Below are 20,919 nucleotides of genomic sequence, written 5' to 3' on the forward strand. Positions count from 1 at the left end.
TCCATGCATAACCACCCAATTTTTCCAATCCTTAGTCACTGAGTTAGAAGAAACAGTGTCATCAGACACCTCCTTAGATATCATCGTCATCGATTTTTTCAATTTAGAAGATCCTTGATACTTACGCACACTTTTCTTTAATATATGCATAACCGCTGTACGATCTTTACTAGGAAGCCTTGCCACTTTTTTCAAACTATGCACTGAATGCCTCAACACCCCATTCACTTTCTTGCGTTTATGAGAAGTACCTTCTACCTGAGTATCTCTTCCCTTCGGCCTTACCCCCTTTCTATAACATTTCTGAGATGAAGATACGACCCCTGCTTCACTGTGATGTTGATCACATAACCAGTCCAAGCTCCATGGCCCAGACACCACTGAGCGAGCTGCTCGGGGAGGACAAGACAACATCCTTGATCGTCTTTGACACCTCTTTAAAGCCAATTCACTACCACCGCTCTGATCCAGCACCTGTCCATCACCAACCATCGGATTTACCGCCAAATGGTTATCACTACACACCTCAAAACTCTGGGTATCAATAGCATTGTTCGATGAAGCGCACACAGTCGGTTGTGAAGCCACTGGCTCAGAAAGAATCGGTTGATTCTTACTAACCAAAGTAACCTCGCCTCCAATATTTTGCTTAGGCCGACTACCTTTGGAAACATCAAAATCCGAATCTGAGCCTTCCAAAAGCTCCACCTCTTCCCTGAGTTTAACCTGCCCTTCAATACCTACCAAGTCATTAACTAACTTTTCTACCACATTGTCCGCATTTGCATCAATATCGTGATTCACATGTACATCTTCCTGCTCGGACTGTGCTTCTTTGACATCATCCTCTTCTTCAAAAAGATAAGCATCATCGCCGATATTAAAACCCCACTCCTCAATAATCTTCACCGTTACCAATTCCCCATCGATCATAACCTCCACATTACAATTAAATATCTCATACGAAGATGTGGCTACCAGAACTCGAGCGTAATCAAATCTTTCTTTCTCCACCGAGCAAGCATCCAAGCGAAGAAACCGTCCGCAATCAAGAATACACAATTTAAAAAAACTTTCATTCCACGCGTGTATCGGGACTCCATAAATCCTCAACCATGCTCCCTGCTGAAATGGCCAAATCTTCTTCTCCCATCGCTCCACATTCGTGAAAAAATGTTCAAAGAATTCCTTAGCATCCTTAATAATTGTGTGAACATGAACATCAAACGAACTACGTATCAACACCATATCCGCTCCCATTGGCATTATCTCAATGTCCGAAAAACCTGCGTCCGCAATTCTATTCTGAACATCTGGTATAGACTCACCGTTAACCACCGTAGCCACTACCCCTTTAGAAGCCCACTCAATGTCCTCCTCGCGAGACTTATACTTACGGACCAATTTTTGGATTGAAGGCTGCCCCCTATAGTCAGTAATATAACCGCAGGCTCTATTAAAAGTACCTTTCTTACCACTAACAATCTCCTTATGTTGAGGCTTTCTCTTTTACACTCTTACCAACACGTCACCTACCCTAACACCCTCCACCGGCTCCACCGTGTTCGTTGCCTTCACCATCGTTCCTTCTCTCTCTTTAACCGCTATCTTGCTAATCACTCCGTTACCATCACCTTTAACACCACCCTTCACACTCCCCATCGTGACAGCCTTCCCTCCCTCGGACGCTACCTTAGCCCCACTTATCACTCTCACATTTCCCTCCCCAACGCTCTTAATACCACCGTCACCGACTTTCACCTTCTCATTCGACACCTCAATTACGCCTTCTCCACCTACGCGACCCTTCTCAACCTCTCTCGCCGCCGCCTTATCAAACCTAGCAACCTTAGCTATTATATTAAAATTTCCAAAACAAATAGAATTAACAGCTTTCAGCAGTTTACAAACATCACGAACGTTCGAATATCTCAAGAAACCATAAACTTCGCCATCCGCATTACGCCTAGCCGGAACTACCACTTCTTCTAACATACCACAGACCTCTAAACCTTTCCGTAAATAAAAATTCGATAAGTACGGCGGAAAATTAGTAAAATAGAAAGTTACAAACCTACGAGGTTGAGAAGCATTTCCTTCACCGTTGTTAACTGTTTCCCGATCGCATACAGCAGGTACACCTTTGACATCTGCACTTCTGTTTTCAACAGCGCTAACAGCAGCAGTTGCTCCGCTGCCCTCTGCAATTCTTCTCCTTCCAAACGCAGCCGGAGCCGGTGCACCTCTGTCAACAATAATCTGCTTCCCTCCATGTGTAGCAGCTGCTAAGTCGCGCCTTCTAAGCCCCCCCCCCCCCCCCCCACGTCTCCTATTATGACGGTGAACCCAATTCCTGTCTGATTCCTTAATGTACCGATCAGCAACCCTATCATAATAATAATCCGTCTCGCTTCCGCCGAAAACCTCACGTGAATCCTTAACCCTAGTCTGTCGTTTGCTAGCAAACTTCTCCTCTCTAAATCGATTGTCCTCCCTCTGCCATTCTTCTCTTCGATCCGTCTGTCGCCGCGCTTTCCGCCTCCTTGGACTCACAACAAGCCAATCACCCCATCCCCCCCATTTGGTGGCACCCAGCCTGGACCCCTTCCCCCCTATGTGATCTCACAGCCGGCGATAAGGAGCGCCGGTAGGCCTGCTCACGGCGAAACCGCAGGCGGCCCTCTCTCTCAAGCTCACTGTCGCTCTCTCTCATTCTGTTCCGTTAAGTTCGTGAATATTAAAATATATTTAACCCTTTATAAATAATTATAAGTTGGGTAATGCTAACTAGTCTCTCGATTACTTGTTAAGAAAGTTTATAATTAAAGTTGCCAAGATCACCCTCTTCTTGAAAAATAAAATAAAATTGATTTTTGTTTGGCCTACAAGGGGTGTAAATCAAAACAATTTTTTTTTACGAGGGGGTAAATCAAAAAAAAATATTTGCAGGGGGGAAAACCGAAAATGACCTATATTACAGGGGGTAAAGACCTATTAACCCTAATATTTATATTAAGTTTCATATTTTAAAATAACATTTTCAAATTCAACACATACAAGTTTTACACTTCATAAAAAAATAACAAATGCACAATTTCTTTCAATGAACTAGATTGTCGGATTTAAGATTATAAACCAATTACTTGAACCAAACCATTTTGGGTTTTATTCGATCGATTCAAGTTCGAACCAAACTGGAAGAAAATGAATCAAATATATCTTATTGGATAATTGACTTTATCAAATTTATCTATGCCTATGTATACATATCCGATTGGATTAACGTAACTCCTTTGAATGTCGTGGATCAATTAAACATCGACTCAACAAATATCGGCTGGCAAAAAACAAAAATATGTGTCGATTCAAAGACAAATATTGCTTAACTGAGTTCAACAAGATGACTACTTCGATCGTAGCCCATCGTTGAAGTAACAATTATCTAATTTACTTCAACTATAAATAACAGTTCTCACTTGAGGATAAAGAATCTTATACTTAATTTTTTAAACCTACTCCTAACCAAAAACAAACTCAACCTTTGTCAAAAAAAAAACTCAACCTTTATTAACATCAAATATACCTTCCATCGTATTTAAACTATTATTTTAAGTTTCTGTTTTTAACTTTTTTTAGCAAGTTTACTTTTTAGCAAAATTATTTCTAAGTCATTTACATTCCACAATCACTTTTGAGTCATTTACGTTCCAGCCTTTACAATTTCTTGTCAATTTACTTTTTCAGTCTTTTAATTCAAATCGTCAGATTTTTCTATTCAATTCATTTTAATTTTAAATCGATTGGTCATTCAAATTTTTATTCAACCAATTTCTAGTCCCTATAAAATAGCGACCTTGTAAGTGAAAATGCTATTAAAATTAAGTAGGGACTAAACTTACAAGGCCGCTATTATATAGGGACTAGAAACATAATTAACCCTTATTTTAAGTTTCTGTTTTTAACTTTTTTTAGCAAGTTTACTTTTTAGCAAAATTATTTCTAAGTCATTTACGTTCCACCCTCAAAACTTGATTCTAATTCATAAATATTTTCAAAAACTACATGCATCTGTGAATCTATCTATTAAGTATTAACTTTTTCAAACTCCTGCAATCTTACTAATCAAATATTTATTTATGTTTTTAATATAGATGACCTTACATAGATAAAAATACCCGTAAACAAGAGTATTGTCAAAAAAAAAAAAAAAAAGGTATGCTTGTATCGTGAACTGATGAAGCACAATTTATTCAATACAAGATTGTAGTTAAAAAAAAGTTTTGTTGATATTTTTTTCTATCATTTACAATTATATCTTATTTATCAAAAATGTTGGCTAAATAAAAATTAATTTTTTTATTAATTTTACAAGATTGTAGTGAATATTGATTATTATTTTTTTGGATAAAATGTAAAAAATTTGGTATGATTGTTGCAAACAATGAAAGGATGTTTTTTCTTATGAAATGATATTTCTTAAAGATAAAAGTCAACAAATAGTTCATAAAAAATGATTTTTAACTTATTGAATTAAGGTGGAAGTGCACCAATACACTTTAATATGTGGGTGAATTGTAGAAACCCCATTTATTAAATGGTAAAATAAAAAATGTTATAGAAAATGATGTTGTTTAATTTAAAAAGAACAAATTGTGACATGAGTTCCACTCAAGCATATTGACATGTCTTCCAAATTGATGTTTGAAGAAATAGAGAGCCAAAATTGTGTTATTAATTAAAAATAAAGTGAACAAATTTGCAAATTTCTTTCCGGTGGTCATGTTCACGAGTGTCCCGAGACACTTCTAAGTATGTTATACACCCTCCGTCCCTATATTTAAACAGTCATTTGACTTTATTTTTGTCCCTAATACACAAAACATACACATTAATTACACTGACAACTTTTCTTAAAAAATGTGAAAAAAGCAAAAGAGGGTTACATTAAGGAACGGAGAGAGTACTAAGAAATATAAAATTATTCTATAAAAAAATTAAATATTTCAATTTTCAAGTCCGTGGTGCTCATTAACATTATGAAAGAGAGAAAAAACTCTCATCCCAAAAGTATTTCACAAGAAAAAACTCTAATCCATTTCTTTTTTTAAAACACCAAAACGGAAAACAAAAAATTATGAAAGAGAGAAAAAACTCTCATCCCAAAAGTATTTCACAAGAAAAAACTCTAATCCAAAAATTATTTCACTAGGTATGACAAATAATTTTGATTTGCATAGCAACAATGTTGATTATTTCAAAACCATTTCGGTTGTTGGACACAAAGACAAAGAATTGTGTAGAAAAACCGAAATTGGCCTTCGGAAAATAAACAATGTTAGGAAGAAAAATTTGAACTTTTACATGAATGAGAACAATGTCATGATTCCGTAAAGTGTTTTCAATTCATTGTGACTTGACCGACCTTTCCATCACACATTGGTTTTATAAATAAGTTTATTTGCTCAGTTTCACAAAACAGCCGATGTGGGACTTCTTATCTTATTATTTTGAAGAGTGTATGTCAATTTGCACTTTCTTTCTTGTCAACATTGTTCTCCCTAGGGGTGGACATCGGGCGGGTTCGGGCGGGTTCGGGTGCAAACCCCCCACCCAGATGAACCCGCGGGTGTTGAGTACATACCCTTTTCTGCCCAAAAATTGGACTCGGGTTGGACGGGTTCGGGTGAATCGGGTTGCGGGTTAAACAGTTGGGTTCAAACGGGTTGGACCAATTACTAGGCCATTCAACCATTTCTGGCCCAATGAATTTTGCTACGATTTTTTTTTATTTCACGGTAATTGACCATTTTTTTTTTGTTAATTTTAATGGCCCATTTAGAAATTTCTGCCCATTAAATTTTATAGTGTTTCATTTTCTCTTGTACTGAGCCATTTTTTATGTTTATTTAACTTGGATTATGTTGTCATAAATATGTAAAAAAAAAATCCTTTAAAAATCTTGTTAAATGGGGATGATGATGTCCCATTTTCCCATTTGATGTCCCTTAGCTGTCATATGATTAAAATTAAATTTAACTTACAAAACCAATAAAAATAACTTTAAAAATTTACATATTCCTAATAAAAAAAATTAATACAGTACTCATGAAAATAATAACAGTGAAACTGGATCTGGATAGATAATAATAACTCCTTTATATATCTTGATCCACAATAGATCAAGATACATTATCACAGTAATATTGTTAACCTGTGAAAAAAATACAGAAAATATACATCAGTAACTAATAAATCAAGGTTCGTTTTCTTCAAAATTGCATAAATTATGTGTATATGCAGGATAGCTTTTAAGAATCACAAGCCAACTGATTCAGCAGCGTACCAAATTTTACAGGCTTGGCATAACATAATATGTGCTAATTGATTTATGATACTACACTAAAATTAAGACAGATACGAATAGCAGCATCAAGCATCATTTTATTGAGAGGAAATGTCAAAGAAGTAACATTGTAACAGCTTCAGTGAGTCAAACATTCCAAAACAATGAACTGATGAAGTGAGAGTATGCAACTATTGAAGAAAGCAATTTATTAGTTGGTTACAACTCTTTCTTTTAATTTTGGCATAAATTGGCCAAAACCAACATATAAAATCAAAGACAACTATGAAAACAGAGAGTAAACATAGAATAAATCAAATACAAAGTTACAACAAAAATACTAAATCAATATTACTCTAAAAGAGTTAAAAAAAACTACCTTTATCTTTCATATGTTGAAGGATGTCTAGCATCTTTTTTCTTCTTTAGATTTTCACTAACTCAGCATGTTCAGGTCCTTGGCTATGTACTAACTCAGCAGCCTCAACTTCTTGTATTCTAGCAACTTGAATTGGAATTTGAGGAAAATGATTCACACTAGTGGTACCACTTTCCATGTGTCTATAAAAACAAAATAAATAACAGACCATTAGGATAAGAACTAAACAAATAAACAATGAATTCAAAGGAAGAAGTATAAGCATCAACAAAATATGCATAAACTCAACAAAGTATGCATCAAAGACATGGATAAAAACTCAACAAACATAAAGTCAGAAGCTATGTGCATCAAAAACATGGATAAACTCAACAAAATATGCATCAAAGACATGGATAAAAACTCAACAAACATAAGTATTAACAAGTCAGAAGCTATGTGCATCAAAAACATGGATAAACTCAACAAAATATGCATCAAAGACATGGATAAAAACTCAACAAACATAAGTATTAACAAGTCAGAAGCTATGTGCATCAAAAACATGGATAAACTCAACAAAATATGCATAAAAAACATGGATAAATTCAACAAACATAAGCATCAACTCAATAAAATATGCATCAAACCAATAACTAAAAAGATTAGTAAGGACAAAAACTGAGAGAAAATGGAATTGAGTAAACTTAATATATTAAGATCCAATATTACCTCTTGAAGCTGGAAAATTTGCACAAAGATAGAAGTTTCCAAAGCTGATAAAAAGAGAAAAAACAAATAACAAAAATTGTCATGTTAGTAACAAATTCAAATACAAACCCACACATTGAATAAAGTTCAGATCTAGAAAAGCCTAATATTAAAGACTCCAAAAAAATGAATAATTTAAAATTTTGGCATAAATGTATAAAAAGACAAGTAACAAAACTGAAGCTAATATTAAATCAACAAAAATTACTTACTTTGACAAGCTGGAGTTCTCATAGATGCAGTACATAAACAAATAAAATCAAAGAAAACAATAGTTAGAAAAGCACAAAGTGAAAGTTTGTTGTAAAGGGAAAAAACTTATAGATAATGAATCGAATAAAACTGAATGGAAGTAAGACTAACACTATTTTTTTCTGTAAATGGTTAACTTTAAGAGAAAATATGTCAAGAAGGAAGATTACCTCTCAGATCTGAAATAATTTGCAGAGATGTATAAGTTTCCTAAGCCAAACAGAGAAAATAAACAAAAAAATAATAATTATGTTAGTAAGAAATCCACAACAGTAAGCTGAAAATGAAAAAAAAATTACTATGTTGCCTTACCTTTGATAGATAGAACACGCGACTGAGAAGAAGGAGGAAGAGGATGAATTTTCGTGTTGTCTTGACTGAGAAAGGCATAAAACAAAGGGAATCAAGTTGGAAAGTGGTGAGGTAGTGGTGGTGAGAAGCAGCGGCGGCTGCTAAGGTTTGTGGAGGAAGGTGACGGTGAGGTAGTGGTGGTGAGAAGCAGCGGCGGCTGCTAGGGTTTGTGGAGGAAGGTGAAAGAGTTTGAGGCTAGTGAGAGAAAATTTTGGAAGAAATGAGGAATGAGTGAGTGAGATAAGGGTTAATGAGTTTCCCCTCTATGGTAGGTAATAAAACGACGTCGTTTTTAATTATCTAATACGGGCGGGTTCGGGTACCCGCGGGTGAAGCTCATTAACCCTACTCTGCCCCTTTATACCCTTGTGTACCCGTATTTTTGACCCGTTTGACCCGCAGACCCGCTTAAACCCACTCAGCTCGGGTTTTTTTCCCGGGTTTTTTCGGGTTGGGCCGGGTCACGGGTCCTTGTCCAGCCCTAGTTCTCCCTGAAGATTCCAACAATCCCTGAAGATTGTAGTGGCATGATAGTGTGTTTATACCCCGAATCGGCTTCTCTTGCCGCAACTGATGATAACATTACTCATAGGGTCCACCTCTTCAATCTTAGCCATTTTTGGTTAATAACTTTTCTCCCATTTGCATTGGTTTTCGATCTTAGCCATGAATATAATACGACAAAATGTTAAAACACGGATGCAGTGCGACCTTCACAATTGCAGACACAGAGACATCAAAAAGCATGATGCAACCAGACCTTGAATGTGACTAACGAGGTCCCGTTGTTTCTTGACTAATGTGATTTCATTCGACAAAGGCTGTACAACTTTCAAGGAACAGGGCAACCAGACTGAGTATACCTCTTGATTTGCTTAGTCAGATGAGGCAAAACTGTCAAGACAACAAGAATATCAGTAGAAGAATCGTCAAGTTTTTGACGTTTGAGATTTTGAAGCAAATGAATGTTCACTCTAACAGCAAAGGGGTGTCATACATGCAAGTGTTGTCATTTTGAGCAGCATTGGACACTCACTACTATCAGACTTTCTACTAATGCTTCGCAAGGATTGTGTCGAAATTGTCTAATATTGATCTTTTGACTGGAAGTCAAGGTCTATAAGTTCTTAACTGAGTTGGTTGATATAATTCATTCTTTAAGCATTCTTTGATGTACAATTTGGTATATAGAAAATTTATTCACTCTTCCATGTAAATGTCTCAGACACATTTTGGCCGTGTATTTACATAGTCTAATAGTTTTGGTTGTGTAAAGTGTGACAGTGTTGAATGTTTGGTCTATGACTGCAAGACTGCAATAAATATCATAATGTAAGATTAGTTTTGTATAGAACATAGTCACATAATTCGCGGTTCTCTTCGGTTCGCGGTACGGGTACGGGTTCGCGGTACGCACTATAAGAAGAATTCGGTACGTACGGGGGTATGCAGCTTCGGTACGCGTCGGTTCGTAGTACTAATACTATCAATTATAGTGTAAGCTATCAAAGGTAGAATATTAATAACTATATAAAATTTTAAAAATATTATTATCATTATATATATTTTATGAGGCAAATAATATAATATTTTTTTAAGGGAATATTGTAGCTGGATGTGTCAAATACGATGGTAGTTGAAAATCATAAATGTAGCAATTCCCCTTGATTTTTCACAAAACAATTAATGTACTATTTTTAATAGCTTTTCCCAAAACAATATATTTATTGTTTGTTTCAGCTCCCTATGAATCGGGTAAATAATATTTTTAATACTAAATTCATTCTCTCCTTCATCGAGAGAAAAAGTAAAGCTTAAATCCACTACCAAATAAATGATTTTCTTCTTTCAAAAATAAATTGAAGTCTCTTGCTGCTTAACCTTTCGTCTCCAACAAAAGTAATCATCTTCATCAAGAGACAGCACACTCCTTTCTTCCTCTATCATGCATGTTTTTGATTAACTCCTTGTTTTTTCTTCCTGAATCTTTCATTCAACCATAAATTACGTCTTCAGTATCTTTCTCAAGTCTTCATGTTGAAATTTGATACTGGAAAGACGGAAATTGCAACATCTTTTTTTGGTTCGCTCTTTCATTTATCTGGTACGCTGTCTGCTGCGAATTCTACAGGGAATTCAGACGAACCGGTTCGCAAAAGTACCGCGAACCGGTTCGCACGAACCAATTCGCGGTTCGCTAGCAAGTTGGCGAATTATGTGACTATGGTATAGAATTCTTTCTGAATAGAGTCGTTTGCATGAAATCAACAAAACAAATTATTCTATTCTGCTATATTAAACTTGGATTCCAAGGTATCGAAGTGTATTTTCTTATTAGCTCCCTATATCATAATTCACAACCGTGGCTGCCAAGCTTATAACGTCTTATTTTTCTCAATTGCTAGAATAAAGATTGTAGTTAACTTGAAGCATTGACATAGATGCCGATAATAATTTGATAAAATAAATTGATTGTATATAATCAGAAGTGTCCATAGTTCAAAGAAAAAGCATGGTATAACCCATAATTCAAAGGCATTGCCTTATATGAGGACTAACACCATTCTGGTTTGGAAAGAACGACATGAATATTCCTCTAAAATTTTGAAGACATACTACCAAGTAGAAATCAAATACTAATTAAGCTGCCTTCTACTTGTGATGGTGGAACTATTCAACCACTTTCTGAATTGTCATTATGTGCTCTTGGACATTAAGGAAGAGTTGAGAGGTTTCCTTCCAACAAATTGACTATTAATGTTTGTAAGTGGTGTTGTAAATTTTGAGTATATTTCAAAAGTTTTAAATATTTTGTGTCCCATATTTTTAATTGAGAAATATAAAAAAAATATTTTAATTAAAAATTATTATCATAATTATTGTATTTGACTTGGTTTTGTAGACATGGTTTTAATTCCAAATTTTTGTAACGGCAGTTTCCTTTATATCTCTTAAATGTGGCAATAATCTTGCTTGGTCAAAGTAATATTCAATTTATGTAAGCAGTGTTATTTTGTATTACTTGCTCATTATAAAGAACAAGCCATTACCCACACCTTAAATAACACACATTCTTTTGCTTGGTCATGCCTTATTTTTTTTTTTTTTTCCTAAAGAAAACCGTTACTAGCTTGTGCATATTAATATGAAATTAGTGGCCATGCTATAGTACGTGTTCACACACCTATCCTTTCAACTTTCTTAAAATAATTTTCTCCTCCCAACTGTTGAGTTTTTTGGGTTTCATCCGCCTGATTATATCTTGTCAATTCTGTATCCTCGGTTCTCACCGGGAAGGGTCTGTTAAATCCTGGGGGATTAGCGTATAATTACGCGGAAAATCCTTAAGGACAGTGCGATCAGCACGTCTCAGACTATTTTCACCGTTTGTTCATTTTGTAGTTCTCTTATTGAATTGATGAGTAGAGATGATGATGGATATGGGTTATGTCAGTGGTCAATTCAACACAATCTCAAAAAAGATAAGTTTATTGATCTCTATTTTGTTTATGTTTAATCGAGTTTTATATTTATATATTGATTATTATTTATAGAGATAATCTTGTGCCTAATTTTACAACAAGTGGAACTTGGATTTTCACCTTAAAGTCTTGATTAGTTGTTTCCCACGAATCTGTAACCCCCGAGCCCTATGTGTGTCATATAACGGTTCATGCGTCTCCATACTTTAAAAAGGGGATTCTCAACACTCCTCAAGGTTAGATAGACTCTTTCATCTCTCCTAACTCCATCCTTATTCTCAATACTGACATGTGCATCAGAGTGCCTGCATGTATACACCCATGTTGTTCCAATCGCTTGCAGCCGCCTACAACTGCCATCAAACACCGCTTCGGTAGTCACCTTTTGATCAGGTACGATCACCGAACGATACCGTAATTGAAATAAAAATGTTAATGTCAAAATTATTTCTCAATGAATATTATGGAACCAATTTTAACATGAAATTTTTTTATGAAGACAAAAAAAAATTCATCGAGTGTACAAGTACACCTGATCAATTGGGAAATTGGGAAATTGACAAAAAAAAAATGACACCTTCCGTAACTAAGTCACAGAATGAAGTGTCCTCTATTCCATGCTCCCAGAATAAAAGGAAAATTGGGAAATGCCACATGCATTACTCTATCAACTTCGATTTGGGTTATTTTTATCTTATATATTACTTGCCTAGTAAAATGTCCATTTTTCCACCGTAGTTTTGCTTAACTGTATACTCCCTTCCTCCCAAATTATAAGCAACAAAATCTCATTTTCTTTGTCCCAAAATATAAGCAAAAAAGATCAACTTTTATGCTATTATTATGTTTTTTCAAAAAAAATTATCTTTCCAAAGTAAAATTAAATGCAAATTGCATTCAATTTGTTCTCCTTTTTATTTTCTCTATAATAATTAACCAATGATAATTGTTTTTACATCTTTCCATGAAACTTATTCCAAGAATGATACAAAAAATTATACCTTAAATTATAAGTGTAAAATTGTGTTTTTTGCTTATAAATTGGGACGGATGGAGTATTTATTATATCTTATCCAGTTTTGAAACAAATCGACACTTTTAATGACTTCTTCAGATGTCTTATAACATATGTCACTTGTTGAAAATGAAGCCTTCGACAACAAAATAGTTTAGCTGAATTCCATTAAATATCGCTAACTTCGACAAATCATGTTCCATGGTCAGTCGAAATGAGTTTTCTTCTTCTATTCAAATACTAACTCTAAGACTTTCTCAATGCCATAAATTTTATAGCTTTGGTATCAATAGGGACAAAATGACATACTATCATGTTAACTTGTGCCCTTAGGGCACAAGTTAAGGATCTAAAAAAAGAATTAAAACATGTGTGTTGTATTGAAAAAATAAGTTTTTAACTTTTCAAGACATTGAATGCACAATCTTCAAAAATAAGTTTCTACATTTGGCTTCTAAACTTGTGCCTTAAGGGCACAAGTTAACATTTCCCTTATAAATATTGTATAAGAAAAGAAGTTTAAATTACTCTTTGACCCTTAAGTTATTTTAAGGTATTCCTTTGGTCCCTTAAGTCTTTCTTCGTTTTATTTTGATTACAGAAGTTATAAATGTTGGACGTTTTAGCTCTTTAAAAAATTTCGTTTCATATTTAGTCCCTTAAGCTTTAAATGTTGCTTTTAGTTACAAATATTAGACAATTTAGTTCATGGTGTCGGTGTCTAGCGTTGATAACTTTAGTTACCAATGTCTCTTAACGTTATATCTTAAAGAACCATTTTATTTATAATGAAATAGACTAAAATAAAATAGAAATTTTTTAAAGGATTAAAGTGTCTAATATTAATAACTTTAGGGACATGAAACAATAAAACTTAAACGTATATATAAATACAATATATATTTTGTTAGTTTCTATTAATATTTTTAAAAGATCCAATACCTTATTTTATAGTAATATATGTATTCAATAGCCCACTAAAGCAAAAAAAATGTATTCAATAGCCACTAAAGCAAAAAACTGAACCAGTGGGAGCATACATCATAATTAAAAATATAACAAATAAGAGTAATGGCCGCTATTTATCTATATCATTTAGGGCCCGTTTGTTTTAGATTTAAAAAAAATGGTTTTTCCTTTGTATTCTTAAAAATGGATTTTTTTGAAATTTAGTCAAAAATAGTAAAAGTTATTTCAAACACATTTGATATAAGTTAAAAAAGAGATTTTGACATTCACTAATTTAAATATTCATTGTTCAAGATTTTACACAGTAAAAATCATATATTTTTTCAAAATGACATCTTTCAGAAATGATTTTTATGAAAAGCTATTTGAAACAACTTTCTTTCTTTTAGAGATTTTTTCAAAATTTTAGTATCAAAAAAAATTATAATCAAATGATGAAATACTTAGAATGACATTTTAAGATAAAGTATTCAAACGGATTTTTCATTTGAAGCTTTCATTGAAAATTTCTTTGTTAAAAAAATTATAACAAAAACGCATTACACTACCAGAATCTATTTTAAAAAAAGCAATAACAAACGATTCCTTAGTTGTATATATTTCCTTTCATGTACTACTCTGTCCCAAATTGTATGTCGTTTTGGACATTTCACACATATTAAGAAATATAATTAATTTTGTGTGGGAAAGAGATATTATGAGTTGTTTTATAAAATTGTCCTTAATAAATGCTATGGAAAGATAAATTAAAGAATTGAAAGAAAATAGAGTAATAAATAGTTAAGGATATAATAGAAAAAATAACATTAATGTTTCATTGGTATTATAAAGCGACATATAATTTGAGACAAATTTTTTTTCCGAAAGCAACATACAATTTGGAGCAGAGAGAATATTATATTATCATTTGTTTTTAATAGGGTTAATTAAGTTTTCAGTCCCTATAAATATTCACAGTTTTGTTTTTAGTCCCTACAAAATAAAATGACATTTTTTAGTCCCTATAAAATTTTCCATCAGCATTTTTAGTCCTTATAAATTTTTCCATCAGCACTTTTAGTCCTTGTCAAAAATTTCCATCAACAGTTTTGGTCCCTAAAATGCTTAAGGAAAATGTCACATGGACTAAAAAGTGTGATTTTATTTTGTAGGGACTAAAAACAAAACTGTGAATATTTACAGGGACTAAAAACTTAATTAACCCCTTTTTAATATGATCTTAAGTCGTGGGACTTGGATATTCACAGGTTTTTATGGATATCCAGAAGTCAATAAAAGAAGAGACTCTTGGAATTTTATTCGTGGTCTGGCTAGACAAATTACCTTACCTTGGTGTTTGATGGGGGACTTTAATGATATCCTTCATTCCGATGAGAAGAAAGGGAGGGCTACTAGACCTAATTGGCTCATTAGGGGATTTCGACAAGCTGTGCAAGATGCTGGCCTTGTCGATGTTCATATGGAGGGTTATCCATTCACCTGGTTTAAAACCCTGGGTACCCCTCGTGCTGTTGAAGACAAATTGGATAGGGCTCTAGCAACAAATTCTTGGATGCAGATGTTTCCTAATGCTAAGTTGGAAAGTCTTGTTGCTCCATCTTCTGATCACTTCCCTATTTTGTTGGATAAAATCCCGGTGGCCCGTTCACATGGTGGTAAAAGAACCTTCAAATTCGAAAATGCTTGGAGAATTGAAGATGGGCTAAATGATGTTGTTCGCAATAGTTGGTTGGGGAATGCAGGAACCAATGTTATCAATAAACTGTCGGCATGTGCTGAAGAGTTGACACATTGGAGCAAATCTCATTGCAATAAACTCCAAGTTGATATCGAAAATTGTCGAAGACAACTTAGCAGAAATCGTGGTGCTAATGGAATCCAGGATGAAGTCCAAATTTGAGGCAAAAACTAAATCATCTCCTTGTACAAGAAGATATGTACTGGCGACAGAGAGCCAAAACTCATTGGTACCGTGATGGAGATCTGAATACAAAATTCTTTCATGCTGCAGCTACCTCCAGAAAGAAAGTCAACAAAATTCTTTCTCTTGAATCTGATGAAGGAATCCGTATTACAGATGATTCAGGAATGCGAGCAATCGCGGAGAATTACTTTGATGAGTTGTTTGAAGCACATGAAAGTGTTCGCTCTCCAGTGATCAATATGCTAAATCAGGTGGTTGATGAAGATGACAATGCTCAACTAACAGCTCCCTTTTGCAGAGAAGAATTTAAAGAAGCAATGTTTGCCATGCAGCCTGACAAGTGTCTGGGACCTGATGGTTTTAATCCTGGTTTTTATCAACATTTCTGGTCAGTGTGTAGTGATGATATCTTTCATGAGTGCTGTCAGTGGATGAATGAAGGTCAGTTTCCTCCAACCCTGAATTCAACAAATATCGCTCTTATTCCAAAAGGTACATAATAAAAAAAACTATGAAGGACTGGAGACCCATAGCTTTGTGTAATGTTCTTTATAAGTTGTTGTCTAAAGTTTTGGCAAATCGGCTAAAGAAAATTTTACACAAATCTATTGCTGATTCACAGTCAGCTTTTGTACCTGGTAGGTCCATTCTGGATAATGCGTTAGTGGCTATTGAACTGGTCCATTATATGAAGACAAAGACGAAGGGCAACGAGAAAAGTGTTGCACTAAAATTAGATATCAGCAAAGCGTATGACAGAATTGATTGGTCTTACCTCAAAGATGTTATGTACAAGATGGGGTTTTCTGGAAAGTGGATCCATTGGATTATGATGTGTGTAGAAACAGTTGATTATTCTGTCATTATGAACAAAGAGATGGTAGGACCTATCATTCCAGGACGTGGGTTACGGCAAGGAGACCCGTTGTCACCTTACTTATTTATTCTTTGTGCTGAAGGTTTATCGGCATTAATCAGAAATGCAGAAGCTAGTGGGGTTCTTCAAGGCTTATCCCATCTGCTTTTTGCTGATGATTGTTTCTTGTTCTTTCAAGCAGAGGAAAGTCAGGCAATTGTGATGAAGCAGATTCTTAATCAGTATGAGGAAACGTCTGGTCAAGCTATTAGCCTTCCTAAATCTGAAATTTTCTAAAGTAGAAATGTTCAAGAACCGCTTCAACAATCTATCACCAACATCTTAGGAGTACGTGCTGTCTTAGAAATTTTCTAAAGGCGACTTTTGGTTTCATCAAGGATAGGGTGTGGCAGAAAATAAGTAGCTGGAGCAGTAAGTGTCTGTCCAAAGCAGGAAGAGAGGTTATGATCAAATCAGTCCTTCAAGCAATCCCATCATATGTTATGAGTATATTCAGGTTACCAAACTCACTACTGGATGAAATTGAAAAGATGATGAACGCTTTCTGGTGGGGTCATGGAGGTACAAGTAACAAAGGGTTGCATTGGTTATCCTGGGAAAAACTTTCTGTTCACAAAAATCATGGAGGAATGGGTTTCAAAGACCTGGCGGCTTTTAATGTAGCAATGCTTGGCAAACAAGGATGGCAACTTCAAACGAATACAGATAGCCTTGTTTCAAGAATTTTCAAAGCTCGTTATTACCCGAATAGCAGTTACCTGGATGCTAAATTGGGGCACAACCCAAGTTTTGTCTGGTGTAGTATCTTTAGTGCCAAAGTGGTTGTTCGACAAGGTGCACGATGGAAGATTGGTTCTGGTTTTAATATTTCTATTGTTAATGAGCCTTGGATTGGGTTGTTATACCCTAATTTTGGACCTAAAAATACTTGTTCAAAATTTTCTTTCATCTTTGATATATGTCTATTATTCTTGAAGAATTGCCAATTTGCTATTGTTTACACTGATATTTTACTCTGCTTTATCTCTCAATTTAGCTTTAAAAATCTTTTCAATTGTGTATTTGTCCATGTTTTCTTGCATTTCAAGTCATCCAAAAACATCTTTCTTGCATTTTAAGTCATTTGATATGTCTCTGATCAATTGCATCTTTCTCTGCATTTTATTTCAATATTATTTGCAAAATTCATGAAAAAGGGTATTTTAGTCATTTCCTGCATTCAAACTCATTTTAGTCCTTTAAAAATTGTTTGAGCCTTTTCAATTGGTTTGAGTAAGTCTCTATTTCAATTCTATGTCAAAATCCATTTCAAAAATTGCATTTGAAGTCCTTTTGAGTCAGTTTAGCCCCTAGGGGAATTTTAGTCTTTTCATATGTTAAAACCCTGTTTAATTTCTAAAATTTGTCTCTGAGTCTTTTAAATTTGCTTGTATAAACTCTTGCTTTAATTCCATGTCAAAAAACCATTTTAAAATTGCAATCTGAATCATTTTAAGTCGTTTTAGTCCCTAGGGGCGTTTTGGTCATTTCACACGAAATTTCGTCAGAGAGAGGTTACTTTAAAGTACCTCATTTAAGTAATAGGTTCGTTTTAGTCCGTTTTGTCATTTTTAATCGTTTCACTTTACGTTATTTTTCAATTACGTTTTTTACCAATTTTATTTTAATTACGTTTTTAGTCCTTTTGTCATTTTTGCATTTTAGTCCTCTTATTTCAGTTAATTGCAGATTGGTCCACAAGAGTTAGTTACAAGTCCAGTGCCACGTGTCATTATCTTACTGGTCCAGGTTCATACATGTGTCAGCCTATAAAAAGGCCCAGTCATCACATACACTATGCATTCAGTGCCACATCACAGCCAAATCAAAAAACAAATTTTCCTTTCTCTCTCCACCCAAACACGGATCAAAAGCTAAAAAAGCTCAAGAACAAGATGAATATCGCATGAATCTTCATGAATATTCATCTTCAACAACAATAAAATTCCAGAAATCACAATCATCATCAATCACACAAAAAACTCGATCCAAACATATCACAGCATCACTGGTTCATCAACAACCACAAAATCTGTTACGTTTTCGAAGATCACAACAACTTCCAAGGTCGTGAATTATAACTGCAAGCATAACGATAACTGTTGCCGAAGCTAAATCGCAACAGTAGCAAAGAAGAAGGAGCAATCAGATCGGAAAATACATCACTGGAACAATAGCAGATCGGAGTTTTTGTTATCTGAAGTTTTCCGTTTCATTCTTCCATCTTCTCCGACCTTACCTCGAGGTAACTCAGATTGCTCCCTCTCCTGTGTTTGTTCAAAGATTGTCGAGTCTTATTCGCTAGATCTAGGAGCGTGCAAGCTTGATTTCGAAAATTTGACGTCAGATTCATAAAGAGAGAGAAGAGACGGAACTTTTGATGTAAAAGGTTTGCAAAAAGGAATTCCGGTACGGCGGCGCTCCGGCCGACCGCCGCACCGGAAGTTGCTCCGGTCATCTTTCTCTTTTGCTTCCGATGAGCTGTTCCTAGAGTGAGAAAGAGAGGTTCCGTTCGTTTAGAGAGAGAAAGAAGGTTGATAAATGAGGTTTTGTGAAGGAGTTAAGCTTATATACCCCTACTCAATCCAGTGTGTGCGCATGTACCGCCTTATCATGTTCCCCTGCGCCCTTAACCCTCGGATCTAGGGTTTGAGAGGAACTGGATCAATCTGACGACTGTAAAGCAGTTGGATTATCTAGATCCAACTCAGACTCTGGGCTTGGGCCTCTGGATACTGTTTTTCGTTTTTCTTGCAGTTTTATTGCTATTTTACACACTGTTTCCACTTTTTGCACCTCTGCATGCTTCAAAGCTTTGTCAAAAAATTCCAAAAAAATTGCTATTAATTTTCTTGCATTTTTTTTTATCAATCTTGGCATATTGCATGTGAATTTTGATCGAAGAAATGTTAGAAAATTATTTTGCCTTGCTTACTTGTTCTATTTTAATTTTTGTTGAAAATCTTGATAAAAAAGCTTGTAAAAATCTTGTGGATTGCATTGCATTTTTGTTGAATGATTTAGGATTGTTTCTTGTTAATTCTGCATGCTGAAAGTTGTTAGAGGAAATATGCATATGGATTTGCTTGATTTTTTGTATCGGTTTGTCCAATTTATGGAATTCTCCACATGTTTTGGTTCTATTGCTTTGGTGTATGATAATTGTGGCTTGTTGAATGATCTTGGAATATTGTTTGTTGCATAATATGTAGTGTTTGGTGCTGTTTTGAATGTGTGATAATTGGTTGCTTAGTTAGCAAGTTACTTGTTATTTTTAATGTGTAATTAGTGCAAAAATAGGCTTAATTTCATACCATGATTCCTTGGCTTATAATCCTCTTGTGACTTTCACATTGGGGCTGAACCTAAAAACCCTTTGAAAATGCCAAAATGTGAGAGTTATGGATCTCTTGCTTGCTTAGGAATTTTGGTGTTTTATTAAGTGCATTTTTGCCACTTTTTGTTGTTTTTTTACCATGTTGATATGCTTTATTTTCTTGCCACTTTTTTTTTCTACTATTCAATGCCTATCATTACTAACCCTTTGTTCATTGTTTCATAAGCATCTCACATCATGTTTTCATCTCTTATTTCTTGCACTTCAATTTCTTGCATATTAATTTTTACCAAGGCTTAGAATGTAAAGACTTAGGAATTTTGTATTTTACTTCATGAAAACTTTAAATTCTTGCAAGACCATAGAATGTATCTAGGCCAATGATGTAAAGGACAATGGACTCTAATAATGTACACCGACACAAGCACCGACACATGCACACACATCACATGGATATTTTAGATGTATGTTTAGGGAATGTATGTTTAGATGTATGCTTAGGAATCGCGATACTTAGAAAAATCCTTTTTCCAAAAAATATATGAACAACATCACTCAAATCTTTTTCCTAATAAACTTTGGGATCCAAATTCCCATTGATTTTCCCTTTCTTTTCTTAAATAAAATCTTAATGAATTTTAATCATACTTTGACTTTCTTTTGCAAAATAACTAATTCAACCTCACAATTTCACAATCTTATGCCCTTGAGGCCTCTCTCCCTCATTCTTAAAAATTCCAATTTTCAAACTTAAAATCAACCAACAAAAGCAAAAACACTTTTTGGAAGAGAACTACGGTGGATTTGATCCCTTAAACGGGTACGTAGGCAGGGAATCAAAATTCCTTCAATTCAAATAAAATAAAAATTCAAACACATTCTTCTCCCTCCAATTCTTCACTTAGAAAACTCTTAGGCTTAATATCACTTTCTTAAATAGCATCTAAAAATAAAGCGCGCGCGTAGAAAATAAAGACGGTTCCTATAGGATACTATAGTCGTTATGGGTGCCTAACACCTTCCCGTAGCGAAAACAACTCCCGGACCTCGATTCTCAAGGGTTTTGCTTATTTTTTCCCTTCCCAAGAAAAAATGAGATATCACCGGTTAAAAAGGTTCAAACGTAATCAATGTTTGACACCCGAAAACCAAGATAAAACATGGGTCAGGATCTAGCATCCCTCCGGTTGGTTCTGACATG

The 20,919-nt window shown here is 34.6% G+C and overlaps 1 protein-coding gene and 1 long non-coding RNA gene across 2 annotated transcripts; one reads left to right on the forward strand and one right to left on the reverse strand.

The window, feature by feature from the left end:
- Positions 1–5,959: 5,959 nt before the first annotated feature.
- Positions 5,960–8,342, reverse strand: LOC146948985 (uncharacterized). The gene is made up of 5 exons (XR_015027099.1): positions 8,037–8,342; positions 7,685–7,934; positions 7,434–7,477; positions 6,723–6,904; positions 5,960–6,211 (listed from the first exon to the last, which is right to left on the reverse strand). It is a non-coding gene; the product is annotated as an uncharacterized LOC146948985 (long non-coding RNA).
- Positions 8,343–14,880: 6,538 nt separating this feature from the next.
- On the forward strand, positions 14,881–15,441 carry LOC146948986 (uncharacterized). Its single transcript, XM_085748461.1, has one exon. The coding sequence runs from the start codon at positions 14,881–14,883 to the stop codon at positions 15,439–15,441; it is 561 nt and encodes a 186-aa protein (XP_085604587.1).
- Positions 15,442–20,919: the final 5,478 nt, after the last annotated feature.

Source organism: Medicago sativa, chromosome 2 (genome assembly GCF_051527215.1).
Source record: "Medicago sativa cultivar Bolivia chromosome 2, Bolivia_mono, whole genome shotgun sequence".
Classification (NCBI taxonomy): domain Eukaryota; kingdom Viridiplantae; phylum Streptophyta; class Magnoliopsida; order Fabales; family Fabaceae; genus Medicago; species Medicago sativa.

Coding starts and splice junctions, on each gene's coding strand:
- LOC146948986 (XM_085748461.1), top strand. CDS start 14,881: ATGGGGGACTTTAATGATATCCTTCATTCCGATGAGAAGAAAGGGAGG.